The sequence below is a fragment of the Podarcis melisellensis genome (genome assembly GCF_964234715.1).
Source record: "Podarcis melisellensis genome assembly, chromosome: 8".
Lineage (NCBI taxonomy): Eukaryota > Metazoa > Chordata > Lepidosauria > Squamata > Lacertidae > Podarcis > Podarcis melisellensis.
In genome coordinates, this window is record NC_138540.1 from 23091869 (window position 1) to 23106715 (window position 14847).

Sequence of the window (14847 nt, forward strand, 5' to 3'; positions counted from 1 at the left end):
TCAAGTCTAGGTGCGGCATCACTCCTTCTGCAGCTATGCTGGTCTCTGTTTGCTCACAGACCACCTCCACATGCCCTGTGAAACTTACCAGTCTTCTCTCCACCCAGCCCATCAATTTAGAATAAAAAAATTGAGAAGTCTACGCGCTGTCCGATTCTGCAGCCCAGAGGCAGCCAGTTCCCAAGTTTATGTGCAAGTAAACAACAGTCAGCCCACAACTTACACAGGGGTTACGTTCCGGGGATTGCACCTAAAGCCAAAATCGCGTATAGTCAAAACCAATTGGGGTTCTATGGCAGGTGACACCCTTTTTATTTATTTGCCAAGCATGTAAGGCTGGATGCACACAAGTTAAATGCATGTGAGTTGCAGGCTTACTGTAACAGATTTATTTAGAAATACAGTCGTACCCTGGATCCTGAACGCTGCAAACCCGGAAGTGAGTGATCTGGTTTGCAAACGTTCTCTAGAACCTGATCATCCGATGCAGCTTCCACAGGGCTTCCTGCAGCCAATCAGAAGCCGCACCTTGGTTTCCAAACGTTTTGGAAGTCAAACGGACTTCTGCAGCAGATTCCGTTTGACTTCCAAGATACAACTGTGGTACCTCAGGTTACAGATGCTTCAGGTTACAGACTCCGCTAACCCAGAAAGAGTACCTCGGGTTAAGAACAGTTTCAGGTTAAGAACAGACCTCCAGAACAAATTAGGTTCTTAACCCAAGGTACCACTGTATATGTGTATATGTATATATCTGTATGTTGCTACAGAAGCTTGTTTGGGGGTTGAAGAACTGGGTAAAAATAAGTCAAGAGAATCTGCCTCCCAAAGCAAGTGGTTTACTACTTCTTCATGGCAAGGCCTGCGCTAATGCCAAGTGATCAAAGCATACAGCAGCCCATAAAAGCCAATAATAATAATTTCCAACACAAAGGATGCCTCTGCATTTCCACTTACTTTAGTCCCAGCTTCTTCTCAATAAGGTCTTTGAATTTGTACGCACCACCTCCTGTGGCTTTGATCACTTTCGTTTCCGTGTTGACGAGATGGTCTTTGATGAAGTCCAGACAGGTTTCAATATAGGCGTTCTCAAACTTAATGAAATGCAGCCGAGCCGTTATCTCCTCCTGCACCGTGATTTCGTAGGGCGATTCATGTTCTACGTCCTTTGGGGAACAGCAACAAAAAGAAGAAGTGAACAACAGCCCCAACTCTAAAACGAAAAGCAAATTCAGAGGTTGCTTTCCTTTTTTATTTTTTTATTATTACTTGTTTGGAGCATTTGTACCCCACACTTCAGCCAAAAAGGCTCCCAGAGCTGCTTGCATACAATCAAGTAAAACAAAATAGTCCCTACCTGCAGGTTTCCAATTTTAAAAAAAATGTGACACACAAGGAAACGGGGATAGGGAGGGAAGAGGAAAAGCAAAAACTCGGGCACCAATTTCTAAATAGTTGTTCCTATAAGGACCAGTTGGCACAGTTCAGGGGCAGGAGGTGCTTGATGCAGCGGAGTCTCCAGCAAAACTGATGAAATGAGCCCAACGCCTATCTCTCCCTCTGAGGAAGCCTGAGGCAATGGCTGCCCCCAAGTGACAGTCAAGGGGATAGGAGGTCTGATGGAGCTGGCCTGTCACAGCAGAACTGATGGGAGTAAGCTCTGCTTCCTCTCTCTCCCACTGAGGAAGTCTGCCGCAAAATGCCACTATAAAGGTAAAGGTACCCCTGTCCGTACGGGCCAGTCTTGACACACTCTAGGGTTGTGCGCTCATCTCACTCTAGAGGCCGGGAGCCAGCGCTGTCCGCAGAAACTTCCGGGTCACGTGGCCAGCGTGATGAAGCTGCTCTGGCGAGCCAGAGCCGCACACGAAAACGCCATTTACCTTCCCGCTAGTACGCGGTCCCTATTTATCTACTTGCACCCGGGGGTGCTTTCGAACTGCTAGGTTGGCAGGCGCTGGGACTGAGCAATGGGAGCGCACCCCGCCGCGGGGATTCGAACCGCTGACCATGTGATTGGCAAGTCCTAGGCGCTGAGGTTTTACCCACAGCGCTACCCGCGTCCCTATATATATGCCACTATAGCATGATTTAAAACTATTGCAATATCCACACATTCGTATATTTTGAGTATGTTTTTATTGTCACTATCTTCAAATGCACATTAACAAAAACAGTAAGGATTTTGGCTGCACAGTAATAAAAATAATAGTAACCTTACCTTTCCTGACTGATCAAAAGATCGCACTCTCGCCACTTTATGCTGTACTGTTGAATAATAAGCCAATTTGGCTAGCGACCCACCTGCCGACAAAATAAAAATATTATAGCAGCGAGATAAGCATTGGGAGCAGCTAACATGGGGCCTCTCCGGAAGTTTTTGGTCTACAAATCCCATCAGCCTCAGCTAGCTAAGGATGATGGGAGCTGTAGTCCAGCAACATCAGGAGGGGACTGCAGTGGCTACCTCTGGTCTACAAGATCAGGGAAGGGATACCAGAGACCTGTTAAGTTAGACCAAGCTAGCCTCAGCTGGCATGCGTCCTAGGTGGTGACCCACCTTAAAATTAAGGTGATAAGGAAAACAGAGTTATATTGCTTGAAGATACAATGGATTTGCAGCTTATTTACTTGTGTAATCAGTTTTACATGCTTGGCCAAAAAAGGCGGGGAGTGAAAGGGCGGAACGTCGCAAGGGGGTGGGAGAATGGGAAAAAAATATTGGCTATCCCACCCCCACCCCAATTGCACTCACCCTGTGAGAGCATTTGGAGGTTCATCAGAGAGACTATCAGCCTTGGGAGAGACTGTACAGTGGTACCTCGGTTTAAGAGCAGCCCTGCTTATGAACTATTCAGTTTACGAACTCCACAAAACCGGAAGTGGTGTCCCGGGTTGCGAACTTTACATCGGTCTAAGAACGGAAGCCGAATGGTGGAAGGACAGCGGCGGCAGGAGGCCTCATTAAGGAAAGCGCACCTCAGTTTAAGAACAGTTTTGGTTTAAGAACAGACTTCCGGAATGGGTTAAGTTCGTAAACCGAGGTACCACTGCAGAGGTGATCAGAGAGTCTTCAGTTGCTTTGGGAGAGGTTTTTAAAGGGTTGCATTGACTATGCTCAATTCTGGCTTTACACGAATGGAACCTCTGCATAAGGTGCGAACCAACTGCTTACAATATGATCTGTTTTTAATCTACATTATGCCGGCTTGGTTTTATGCAGCCTTTAAGTTGTGAGGTAATGCCTTAGTGACCAACGTAACATTTCTGTATCTGAAGAAGTGTGCATGCACACGAAAGCTCATACCAAGAACTAACTTAGTTGGTCTTTAAGGTGCTACTGGAAGGAATTTTTTTTGTTTTGACTATGGCAGACCAACACGGCTACCTATCTGTAAACGTAACATTTGTAAGCTTCTTTACGTAATATTTTGTGCCTTAGCTAATATCATTTGAACTCCAATTAACAGTAAACTGATTGTTGACCAGCTTGATCCGCCCTACAAAAACAATCAAGAAGCATGCCACAAGTAGTTGAAGTGCTTTCTTTTAATTGAGCTGTGAGCAATGTAACTGTTGGGCAACCTCAATTATTTTCCCATAACTTGCAGTAATTGTTTTCTCTAGAAGTAGGGCAGTGGGGAAATCCATCTGCAGCAATGTGCACAGAGCTAATAGTTCATGGGCAAGTTTGAAATTTACAGTAATTTTTTTTTGGAAACTTTGGGGGGGGGGTCTTGCAAATGACATGTCACCAGCATAACATGGCAATTCACTGCAAGCACCCACAAATCATTGCCTTCAAAAGCGACACTGTGCATATGATAAATTTTACTATGCACCCACAAGTGGCAGGTCAGCATTAAGTGGGGGGTCCGACCCCAGCCTCCCATGTGTTAGTCCAACACGTTCAACCTAATTTCGAACTTGACCATAGAGTGAGGTACTGCTGCTATAGGACCATATTCACTCAGACACTATAGCTAGATGGTGAATAGTTGCAAGCCTATTACATGTGTTATACAGTGGTACCTCAGGTTAAGTACTTAATTCGTTCCGGAGGTCCGTACTTAACCTGAAACTGTTATTAACCTGAAGCACCACTAGCTAATGGGGCCTCCTGCTGCTGCCGCGCTGTCGGAGCACGATTTCTGTTCTCATCCTGAAGCACTATTTCTGGGTTAGCGGTGTCTGTAACCTGAAGTGTATGTAACCTGAAGCATATGTAACCCAAGGTACCACTGTAACTGGAGAGTTCTTTTCCGTCTAAAATATGTTGGGGTGTATCCAACAACACTTTACTCAGAGTAGGCCTATTAAAATTAAATCCAAAAGGGCCAGTCGCATTAATTTCAGCAGGTGTCCTCCGAGCTGGACCGACATTAATTTACAAACAGCTCATATTATAAAATATCAATACAGAAAAATTAAACATGAATATAAAATATGCACTGGAAGTAGCAACAGATTTTTTTAAAAACCCAATACAAACACCAAGAGGCAATAATTTTAAATATTAATCCTTTATGGCTGCACCCTCATCTCTCTCTCCTGTGTGCACCAGAAGAGGTTCCCAAAAGGCTGAACTTGACATTTAAGCTAATCAGCAAAGGAACCAGGAAAGCGACAATTATTTTACAATCAAAGGATGTGCTTAATCCGCTCTGAGCGTTCCAAGCCCACCCTCGCCACGGGTTATTTGGTAGTTCCCACCCACAATATTCAGGATTGCCCAACGTGTAGTTATTTCCTTTTTTCAGGACTAATCTCCAGAAAGCTGCAGAAAATGCTGAACTGAAGCGTTTCCTCTTCCCCATTGAGATAAGGGAGTTGCAGCCTTCCGCAGGAAAACACGACACACAAAGGAAATTAATATTGCACACAGCGCATAGTTAAGGCTGTGGCATCCGCTCCCACAGGTCCAGTGGTGGCCACAAACTTGGATGCTTTTAGAAAAGGATTAGACCAACACAGCAGGATGGCTGTGTTCAGCTTCTGCTGTCAGAGGCATTGTACCTCTGCATGCCAGTTGCTGGAAATCACAGAAGGGAAGGAGTGATCCTGCACTCAGGTCCTGCTTGTGGATTCCCATAAGGGGCATTGCCAGGCTTGCCACTGGATGGATTACATGTGCCTTTGGTTCCAGCAGGTCTCTTCTTAGGTTCTCCCCTATGTTTATGAAATATGCTGCTCCATTACACTTTTAAAGCTGGCACATAGTTCCTTCCTAAAAGATTTAAAAATGAAAGAAACAGCATGCACTCCAGAATTTGAGTTGGGATGAACAGGGATGCGTCGTAAGTCTGTTCAAGCTGCATGTGCTCTCAGGTTGTTGTTGTTGTTAAGTACATTTTAAATGTTCCCCAAGGAGGTGAAAGGCTTACATGTAGAAATGTCACACGAGAGGGAGAATGCAAGGACTTGCACCAAACACAGAGGTTGTTTTTTTAAAATAATCAGGGGAACGTTCCCACAAACTCCCACCTGCAACCTGAAGTCCGTGAAAAAAGTTGTACCACTTGATTCCGAAAGCTGTACAAGGCAGAAGATCTCCCAACATCCAATTTATACCAGATTCCACAGAAAATTCTGCAAGTATGTCACCAGGAAAGACAGCCTGGGCATCTGAACCCAGTTTTACTACATCTGCTGACTTAACATACCGTACATAGTCTTTGTAGGGAGTTTGCTTTTGTGGTTTTTATTTTGTCTTTGTGTTTGAAGTGACAAATGCACAACAAGCAGCACTGAATATGATTCTATTAAAAACAAAGACCTATATTGATGTCCGCTGTGACACTGTTCTGCAACTGTGGAGGGGGGGGGGGACTTTCTAGAGTGTAACAACACGTGATACCTGATTTATGTCTAATTGGCAGAGCTAAGTGGGTGTCCAAACACTGTTTCGGACACCCACTGTGGGATGCTCTTGTGTCTGAGGTTACAGCTAATCTCCTTGCTTTAATTCCACTCTGACCTAGTGAGAAGAAATCAAGCTCTAGCATTTAACCCACATTTTTGGTTAAATGTGAAAAACAAAGCTAGCATCATCTCTTTTTTTGGAGAAGTTACACTCCACAAGGGAGCAGGGGATACCAGCTCAAGCTCTTAATGCAAACCCAATCCTTTGATTTTAATTGCATGGTATAATTTTATCTACTGTGGGGCTTGGATTACAGATGATTCAAAATGTAAGACAAAAATGAGAACAGAAAACACCATCTTGTTCCAGCAGGACTCAGGTTTTAAATGACTTTTGAGGAAACACAACTCAGATAATTCTCCGAACAAAAGAGCAAAAGTAAGGCACAGGCACCAATGCTTGCTAAGCAGCAGTTCCAGGAACAATATGCAATGGCATGAGATGTCTAGTTCTTTATAAATCAGCATAATTATGTGACAAAGGACCTCTTCTTGAAATGAGGTTTATGGCTTATCCACACCCACACATAATATGAAAATTTTCTCTTTTAGACAGGTAAAAGTTTCGAGTGATAGCCAGTAGTAGTCCATCTCAAAGCAGAACCACTGAAACCATTGACTTATGCAACGTTTAATTCTATTAATCTCAGCTTTAAGTATGATTTAGCTGGATGTCCCTCATTGACAGGGATGCAGCAAAATCTCCGATGTCCTATTCTCCTCACACACGCAAACGTTCAGGGATGAAAAACCAGGGACAAAGTGATAAAGGCAGGTCAGTATTACTTACTCTCCCAAACCTAGGCCCACTGTCCATTTCCTGGCCTGCCTCAACTGGGGAAGAATCATCTGTCAATTTCAGCCACAAATTCCTTAATCCCACACTGTAGTATATACGAATATATACAAAGCACTTTAAACACCAAAGTCTACTGGGGAGAAAGGGTAGGATATAAATTTAATAATAAATAGATAGGATATGTTATACCAAACAAGCAGCACTTTCAGTTTTTGTTTTTTATTATTTGTTTATTGCATTTGTATCCCATCGTTCCTCCAAGGAGCTTAAAATAGCTCTCCCTCTCTCTCTTATATCCACACAACAATCCTGTGAGCTAGGTTAGGCTGATATGTAGCACCTGGCTCAAGGTCATCCTGCGAGCTTCATGGATGAGGGAGAATTTGAACCTTGGTCCTCTAGGTACTATTCCAACACGCCACAACCACACTGCACTGGCTTTGAACATGTTTAAAGCACGTTACATAAAATGACCGTGTAATAATACACCTGCATATCAGCAGTTGGGAACTCCCCCCCCCCCGGTCGAGGGCCACATTCCCTCCCAGGCAACCTTCTGAGGGCCACATTCAAGCAATGGACGGGCCGAGGGAGCGAAAGTGGGCAGAGCAACGAATGCAAAGTTTAAGTTTACACAACAGGTCAGTTTCTACACTGGCACGCACAAAACACCCACCCGCCTGCCCTCTGATAAGATGAACGAGAGGCGCATTTCAAGGGCACGTTTCCAGCAAAGCAGAAAACAGAACTCTGGATAACTCTGTCAACAGAGCACAAGAGACTCTTCATCTCAGGGTTGTGGGTTCGAAACCCCACCTTGGGCAAAAGATTCCTGCATCACAGGGGGTTGGACTAAATGACCCTTGCGGTCCATTCCAACTCTCTGCTCCTATGTGTGCAATGCTGGGCTGGTGTAGCCTGAGGAGAGCCATGAGGGCCGGGGAGAAAGGCCCTGGGGGCCGCCTCTGAAAACCTGCACAATCCTATTTCCCCTTCCTCCAAGGGTAGCACATTTCCCAGCCCTCACTTGGGGAGAAAACAAGCTCAAACTCCTTTCCAATTCCCCCACCCCAAGTATGGGGGCGATACCCAGGCAGCCCCCAGCCCCAAACCCTGGCGGTGTTTCCCACCCCTAATGGCAGGGAAGGTACAGCCAAAGCGGGCAACCTTGTTTATACGTTCTCTTCTCTACCTCTCCCCGGCCCCTGAGCAAGGCACTCTGGGCTCTGTAGTTTCCTCGCCGCGAGCCAACGCCGGCCGCAGTGAGAGCGGGGACTACACCTCCCGCCGTGCGCCGCGCCGCCCGCTCGACCCCGGGGCACGCCGGGACTTGCCGTCCGCTTCTCCCTCAGCTGCCACGGGCCGCTATGGGAAGCGGGACTACCGTTCCCGGCGTCCCTCGCGCGGCGGCGGCGGCGCCTCAGCTCCTCCGCGCGTTCGCCTCCCTTTTTCTCTCTCAAATGAAGATGGTGAAGTGGCCGTGAGGAGCGGCGCTGGCTGCCGCCGCCTCTCCACCCTCAGCGGCGTCCCTCCCCTCCAGCCCCGGCTCACCGATGTCGATGGCGAAGCGCTTGGCGTTCTCCAGGTTGCGGAAGATCTCGTCCGGCGGGAGGGTGATGCTCTTGTCTAGGCTGCCGCTGACGCCGCTGCTGTTCCTACCACCGCCTCGCCCGCCCCGCTCCGCCATTTTGGACGCATCGACCCGCTCTCTGCGTGCCCGGCCTCTTTAGGCATGCAAATTTATGCGCATATGTTTTGCGTGCTAAATGCCAGGGAGGAGGAGGAGGAGGAGAAAGAGGCTCCGCATACATCTAAAGGGGGGTGGGTGGGCGGTGCTTTCCAGAAGCACCGCCCACGCCTCTTGTTCCCTTTCGCCTTTCGTGCCCAGGGAATGAAAACGATTTAGGCTGCCTCCACTGGAAATGCGCTTACTCGGGAGTAGGGACAGATGGATCTGCCAGATTCCTTCAGTTCGGTTCTCCACGTTTCTACATTAGATTGGCAAATCCACTACCATCATCATTACTATTTGTAAAGCATTCCCGAAAATTATACTACTCAACTTTTTAGCGAGTTTTTTCTCCATACACACACATTTATTTATATTTTTCTCCATATGCACACATTTTTATATATATATACTATATATATATTTGCTTTCGTAGATTTTCACGGGTACAGGAATGCAGGTTTTGGTGTCCTCGGGTGTCTTCCCGTGTAAAAGTTGGGGTGTCTAGGCGACGTTTCGACGAGGTCTCACTCGTCATCTTCAGGCTGGTGCTTTCCTGCAGCATGTTGCATTTTTTGTATGATGTATGCGTTTTTAATGGAGATTTCACGCTAATATTTGCATTTCCCTGCACTATACTTGGCTGGAGAATTGCATTGCAAAATTCAGAGAAGAGTTTTCACAAGAAAAAAAAGGGGGGCTCCTGAATATTCATCACTTTTTTAATGTGAATTTGTCCTGTTATGCACATATTTGTATGCAGTTATTCCTAGCATACACGTTTCTTACTGTTTTTATTTTGCAAAGCATAAGGCAGTTTTGTATGTTTTCACAGACATGCATTTTAATGGAGAATTTAGAGTACCATATGCAGTTCTGTGCACGTTACTTGTTTGGAGAAATGCATTGCAGAGGAGATTTTGGATTTGGAAAAAAAAGCCCTTCTGAATTTTTATGGAGACTTTATGATGGCATATGCACTTTAGCCCACATTTCTTGGCTGGAGAAATGCATTACAAAATCCAGAGGAGAGTGCATTTATAAAAATAATAATGTAGGAAGCTGCCTTACACTGAATTAAACCACAGATCCGTCTGGTTTATGATTGTACTTGCTGAGTGGCAGCATCTCTTCAGGGTTTCAGACAGGACATTCCCAGCCCTGCCTGGAGATGCCAGGGATTGAACCTGGGACCTTCTGCATGCAAAACAGATGCTCTAGCCACAGGGGCGGCCTGAAACGTTTCTGCTCCTGAGGCAAGATGTCTCATGGCCATGCATGTGATGTGGGGGGCAGGCATGAGGCGCTGCAAGTACTTTCCCTCAAGGAAAACCCCTTGCAAATCCTTGCCAGTGGGTGGAGAAGGGGGTAAACACTGCAAGGATGTCTGGAACATCTCATGACTTGGCGATAGGGAGATGTTCCGGAGAGCTTTGTCAGGGCCTCCCGCCACCCCTTTGGGTGAGAGGCGACTGGTGGCAAAGTGGAGTGGCGGACTGCTCTGCCTCCTTTGCCTGGGTTGCTTCTCCAGTGACGACAGAAGCAGTGCGGCAGGTGGGGTGCTGTGTCTTGTGTTTGCAACGCCTGAGGCAGCTGCTTCACCCTGCCTCACGGGTGGGCCGGTTCTGTCTTAACCACCTCGATGTGGCCCTTCCCCTAAGGACTAGCTGAGCAGGCCTCTGAAAAATGAGGCGTTTGAGGTTTGCAGAAGTATAATAATAAAGGGCTATCCCCTCCCCCACAGGTAAAATGTATTTATTAACAATGCTTGTCCAGTAAGTAATGTTCCCTGGGCTGTGAACAATACAGAGTAAAATGCATTAAAATATACAGTTGGATGTTCACAATTAAACCCACAGCAACAGTTGGAGTCAAGCATGCTCTATAGCCGCAAATTGTTGACAAAGGAGAAGAGATGAGTGGTGGGAGGGTAGAATAAATATCCTGGTGGAGGTCATGACTGGCTGGACAACCTTGCTAGCAAATGACCTTACATTTCATTGCAGCTCCCACTTGTCAGGGTTGTTTTTGTTTTAAAGGGGAAATGCCCACGAGATGGCGCAATGTAGCTTGACAGTGTTGCTGTTCCTCCTTTCTGGGGGTGGCTGGTGGGAGCTTTTCTTATGTTCTTAATCCTACGGGGCGGGCGGCTACCATTATTATCCACTCTGGGCAGCTAACAGCACATATAAAAACATAGTGGTGTTGGGCAGGGGGTGTTATTGTTTTGTTTCTTATTGTTTTGTTTGTTAGTATTTTTATGTTTTTATATTATTAGCTTCCCTGTGATCCTCAGATGGAAGGTGGTATAGGAATTCAATAAATGAATGAATGACTAGATAGATAATTGAAACAGATTACAGTCACGGGAATAAGGTGGGTTCTAAAAACACACACCTGAGGTTTCAAAGGACAGGGTAAATCTTCAGCATAATGAAGATGCTCGACATACGTGTTTGGGAAGGGAATTACACAACTTAAAGGCTGCGACAGAGAATGCCTTGAGTGAACATGGAAGGCCTTTAACAAGTTTGGATTTCCAGATTGGATTATTGCAACACGCTGTACCTAATGGGTGGTCTTTGGAGGGGGTGTGGCCCAGGGGAGGGCATTCTTTGTGGCAGTTCCAAGGTTATTGAATTCCCTCCTTGCAGCTGTCCTGTGACTCTTAATTTGTTTTAAAGAGTTTTCAGTAATGAATTTTAAATATTGTATTCTGCCCTGGGACCTTTTAGTGAAGGATGAGTAAGAAACTGAATAAATAATAAGTGAAAGAGAGGTTTTTGGTTAATTGGTTATTTCTTTCGGGTTTCTTCTTTCAGGTTGCAATTGGAGCCAGGCTTTGCTGGAGTCATAAGCAGGCTTTGCCCTAGCCTAGACAAGCAATGCAATAAGAAAGAAGGGAGAGCTTTCGTGCATGTGCAGAATGTCGTTTTTGCACCCCTGGGGAACCACAAACACCTCCACACATTTGGGATTAGGAGACAAGGGCTCCTCTACATCTGCTCTGTACATTTAAAACAGTGTCCTACCCCTTTAAGCAGTCATGGCTTCCCCCAAAGATTCCTGGGAGCTGTAGTCTTGAGTGTTGTTATGAGACCCCTATTCCCCCCACTATAGTTCTTCGAGTGGTTTAACAGTCAATCTCTTCTCGCAGGGAACTCTGGATATTGTAGCTCTCTGAGGGGGATAGGGGCCTTTCCAAACAATTCTCAACACCACTAACAAATGTTCTGTTATGTGTGCGTACAGTTCACTAAAACTGCTCTCCTAAGCAGATTTGGGGAGTCTGCCCCAGTGAACGCAATTGGATTAACAGTTCGGTCCTAGTGACCATGTCTCCTGGGAAGTAAATCCTATTGAACTCGGTTGGGCTTTCTCTCAGGTAAGTGCAGTTAGGTAAGTGCAGCCTTAATTCATGAGTAACGATCTGGCTGTAAAGCAAAGTGAAAACTCCACACTCCCTTGATGTTAGAGGCCGATTGCTCAGGGTGTCCCATCTTAAATCAGAATAACTCACTGGATACACTGAAATGCATGTAAGGCAAGCTAGTTTTATTTGTTTCTCATTCACTGTGCAAAAGTGGTTTCCAACGGATTACAGATTCGGTGCATCACACCCAACAACATTACATCATCCTCCAAGGACGGTAGCCAGCAAAAATTAACCTACCATAAAAACAGTTATGGTACCGAAAGAAAAGTAAATACAATTTGTACAATTAGCCTTTCATAAAAGACATCATTAAACAATTCATGTTATACATATTTCAGCACTCTGGGCTGTTACGTTCCTTCCTATGAGGATAGAAAACTATGTTTCTGCCTTTATAAAAAGCATTCGTTCAGCATCTCGAACACAAACACTCTGCCTTGGAGAGTCAACCAATTTGAAGAACATCCTCTAAACATTATCGTCACAGGGTAACGCTTTTCTCTTGCCACACTCTGTACAGTCTACAAATGTTATAGAACTTCATCACAGCAGCAACATTCAAAGGCCTTTTCCCCCCTTTTTTCAAAATAGCCTCTTGCATTTGTGGGCATCTAAATAGCAGCTGTTTCACAGACTACATGTGTGTTGGAAATCTACAAATGTTATAGAACTTCATTGCAGCCCTGCATACACTTTCCTTGAGTTCATTCGTCTGAATGAAATATGTCCATGAACTTGTAATAGCCCTTCTTGGATGAAGCGTGGGGCTATGTGTGTGTTTCGAAACCTAGTATTTGCAGGGCTGGAATGTAGCCTGCCATGCAAAGGCATCATTCACACCTCATTACTCTGCCCACTTCTGGCCTCACCTCTCACTGAATTGTGGCCCCCAAGGGCTTCCCACAAAGGGAAGGTGGCCCTGAGAATTGTAAGTGAAGTAAGCAAGCTGAGGATTTGTTCAGTTCCCTAGCCTTCATGGGTATTCACCCTGGCCACCAAAATCTGGCCATTCTGTTGCTGTGGTTGCAAGGAAGCCACACAAAGCACAGACTCTTGAAAAAAGAAAACGGCCCAAAAACTTCTCAGAAGTTACTCTTTTTTTTGCAAACAAAACAAACCTCAAACGCACACACACACACACACACACACACTTTCTATCAATTAATAATAAGCATCAAGATCCGAACACAGCACGATCATAATGATTTGTTGTTCCCCTTGGGACAGCTGCTCGGAATTCTCCCAATAAAAGGATGACACTGGTTCATTCTTTCAGAACGGTTTTTCCTTTCTGATCACTTTGCCTTTTTGAATGCGGAAGGCTTCTGTCAGTCAGATACCAATACATATTAAACCGCACATAGTCTCCCGAGGAGCGGTGCAGGATTTGCATGGCAAATTGCCAACTCCTGGATGTCACATGTCAAGAATAAGAGCTCTCCTACCAAGGCCTCCACAATTTGTAGGCTGGTTTTGAGACGGCGCCTTGGGGTGACCCCTTCTGAAGCAGAGCAGGGGTAGAAAGTGGAGAGGTGTCCTTGCTAGCCAGCTCCCAAGGCTTCTGGAAGTGACTTAAGAGTTTGCTCTGGGTTTCGGAGTTCGTTGAGTGGATGGCCAGGAACTGCAGAGTTTCCTTCAGGCAGGAGGAATAGCCTTTGCTGTAATCCTGGGTTCTGCTTACAGACGATGTCGCCAATGCTGTGAAGAAAGAGAGATGGGATTTAGAGGTGAGGGTGCCCACAGTGGTCTTTTGACCTAACATACACTAGCTACGTAAAGGGCATAGCTACCCAACACATTAAACCTAGCTTAACAGCCATTTCTTCTCCCTAGAGAACCTTGGGGACTTGTCATTGTGCCAAGGTCCCTAGGCAGCCATAGGCAATGTCATTCTCTGAGTGGCACATGGGATCTTTGCTGCAATCCTGACCACACTACTCCTCCCAGAATTCAGTAGTGGTGGAGATCCATGCCCTGAATGTGGCATTAAACCGATACAGGTTTCTAGCATAAATAAACAAGACCAGCACTCACTTTGGCTATATTTTAGGTAGCTGACGGTCATCTCCAGGACGTCAGCCTTCTCCAGCTTGGAGCTGGGCTGGTGTCTCTGGAATTCCTTCTCCAGAAGCAGTTTCAGTTGCTCAATGCTGCCGTTGATGCGGTCGCGGCGCAACTTCTCCACCAGCGGCTTCTGCAGCTGTGAGGGGACAAGGAGAGGAAAAGAGAGAGTTAGCAAATTGCAGCGATAAGAGCGTCTGCTTGCGTGCAAAATTTAACCCAGGTTTAAACATCCCCACCCCACCAAACATTGCCAAGTAAGTCTGGGGAGACTCTTGCGCCCATTGGTCTGACTCAGTATAAGGAAGCTGAGTACAGTAAGTCCATTTTGCTAGCCTTCCACACAACCCCCTCTCTCTTGACGGGGCAGGATCTGTCCATTTCCAAGCAGGACAATAGAAGAAAACACTTACTCTGTTTTTCGCTTTGGATGGCTGGATTTCCAGTGAAGCGCCGGCTGTTGCCATGATTAACCCAGGAAAGCGAGGAAACTGTTTGGCTTCAGGTCCACTGTGTGGAAGCAAAAGCGAGTGTGGGCTTCTATTTATACCCACCAGCCTCCTCCAAATGCCTGGGTCCAGAGCGTCTTGGAGTTTCCCACACTCCCTGGCCAATGGGGGAGTTTCTCCGGGACAATAGGGTAGGCATCTATTACAGCATGGTAAATTGACTGTGAATCGCTTTGGGATAATACCACTGTTCCCCAAGGAGCAGGTGGACTGGGGAGCTTGGGGTGGGGGGCGCGTAACAACAGAGACCAGTTTCGAGGAGGATGGGAATGTGGGAACGGCCATTATCTTTGGCCTTGGGAGCCGGAGGGACGTCAACATCTCAATATGCTGCCTTTTTCCCAGGATGCAGCGAAATTAAGTGCCAGGGAGCGATGCTCAGGAAGACTCT

General features: G+C 46.1%; 2 protein-coding genes across 3 annotated transcripts in view; both read right to left on the reverse strand.

The window, feature by feature from the left end:
• The window catches only part of PANK4 (pantothenate kinase 4 (inactive)), a 29261-nt gene extending 20801 nt beyond the window's left edge, over nt 1-8460 (reverse strand). The window contains exons 1-3 of one of the 2 annotated variants that reach the window (XM_081923574.1): nt 8273-8460; nt 2222-2304; nt 958-1166 (exon numbers count right to left, since the gene is read on the reverse strand). In XM_081923574.1, coding sequence (XP_081779700.1) covers nt 958-1166; nt 2222-2304; nt 8273-8408 — 428 coding nt within the window. In that variant the 5' untranslated portion in view covers nt 8409-8460. Of the gene's footprint in view, nt 1-957; nt 1167-2221; nt 2305-5016; nt 5203-8272 lie in introns of those variants that run through there. The other variant, XM_081923575.1, reaches the window with a different exon arrangement.
• Nucleotides 8461-11984: 3524 nt separating this feature from the next.
• On the reverse strand, nt 11985-14449 carry HES5 (hes family bHLH transcription factor 5). The gene is made up of 3 exons (XM_081921646.1): nt 14361-14449; nt 13921-14086; nt 11985-13584 (listed from the first exon to the last, which is right to left on the reverse strand). The coding sequence occupies exons 1-3, from the start codon at nt 14412-14414 to the stop codon at nt 13328-13330; spliced, it is 477 nt and encodes a 158-aa protein (XP_081777772.1). The 5' UTR covers nt 14415-14449; the 3' UTR covers nt 11985-13327.
• Between the last annotated feature and the right edge of the window lie 398 nt (nt 14450-14847).

Excerpts from the sequence above, each read along its gene's own strand:
- HES5 (XM_081921646.1), bottom strand. The coding sequence starts at position 14,414 with ATGGCAACAGCCGGCGCTTCACTGGAAATCCAGCCATCCAAAGCGAAA. Across the intron at positions 14,087-14,360 it reads CATCCAAAGCGAAAAACAGA|CTGCAGAAGCCGCTGGTGGA; the intron begins GTAAGTGTTTTC and ends GTCCCCTCACAG. Across the intron at positions 13,585-13,920 it reads CTACCTAAAATATAGCCAAA|CATTGGCGACATCGTCTGTA; the intron begins GTGAGTGCTGGT and ends CTTTCTTCACAG.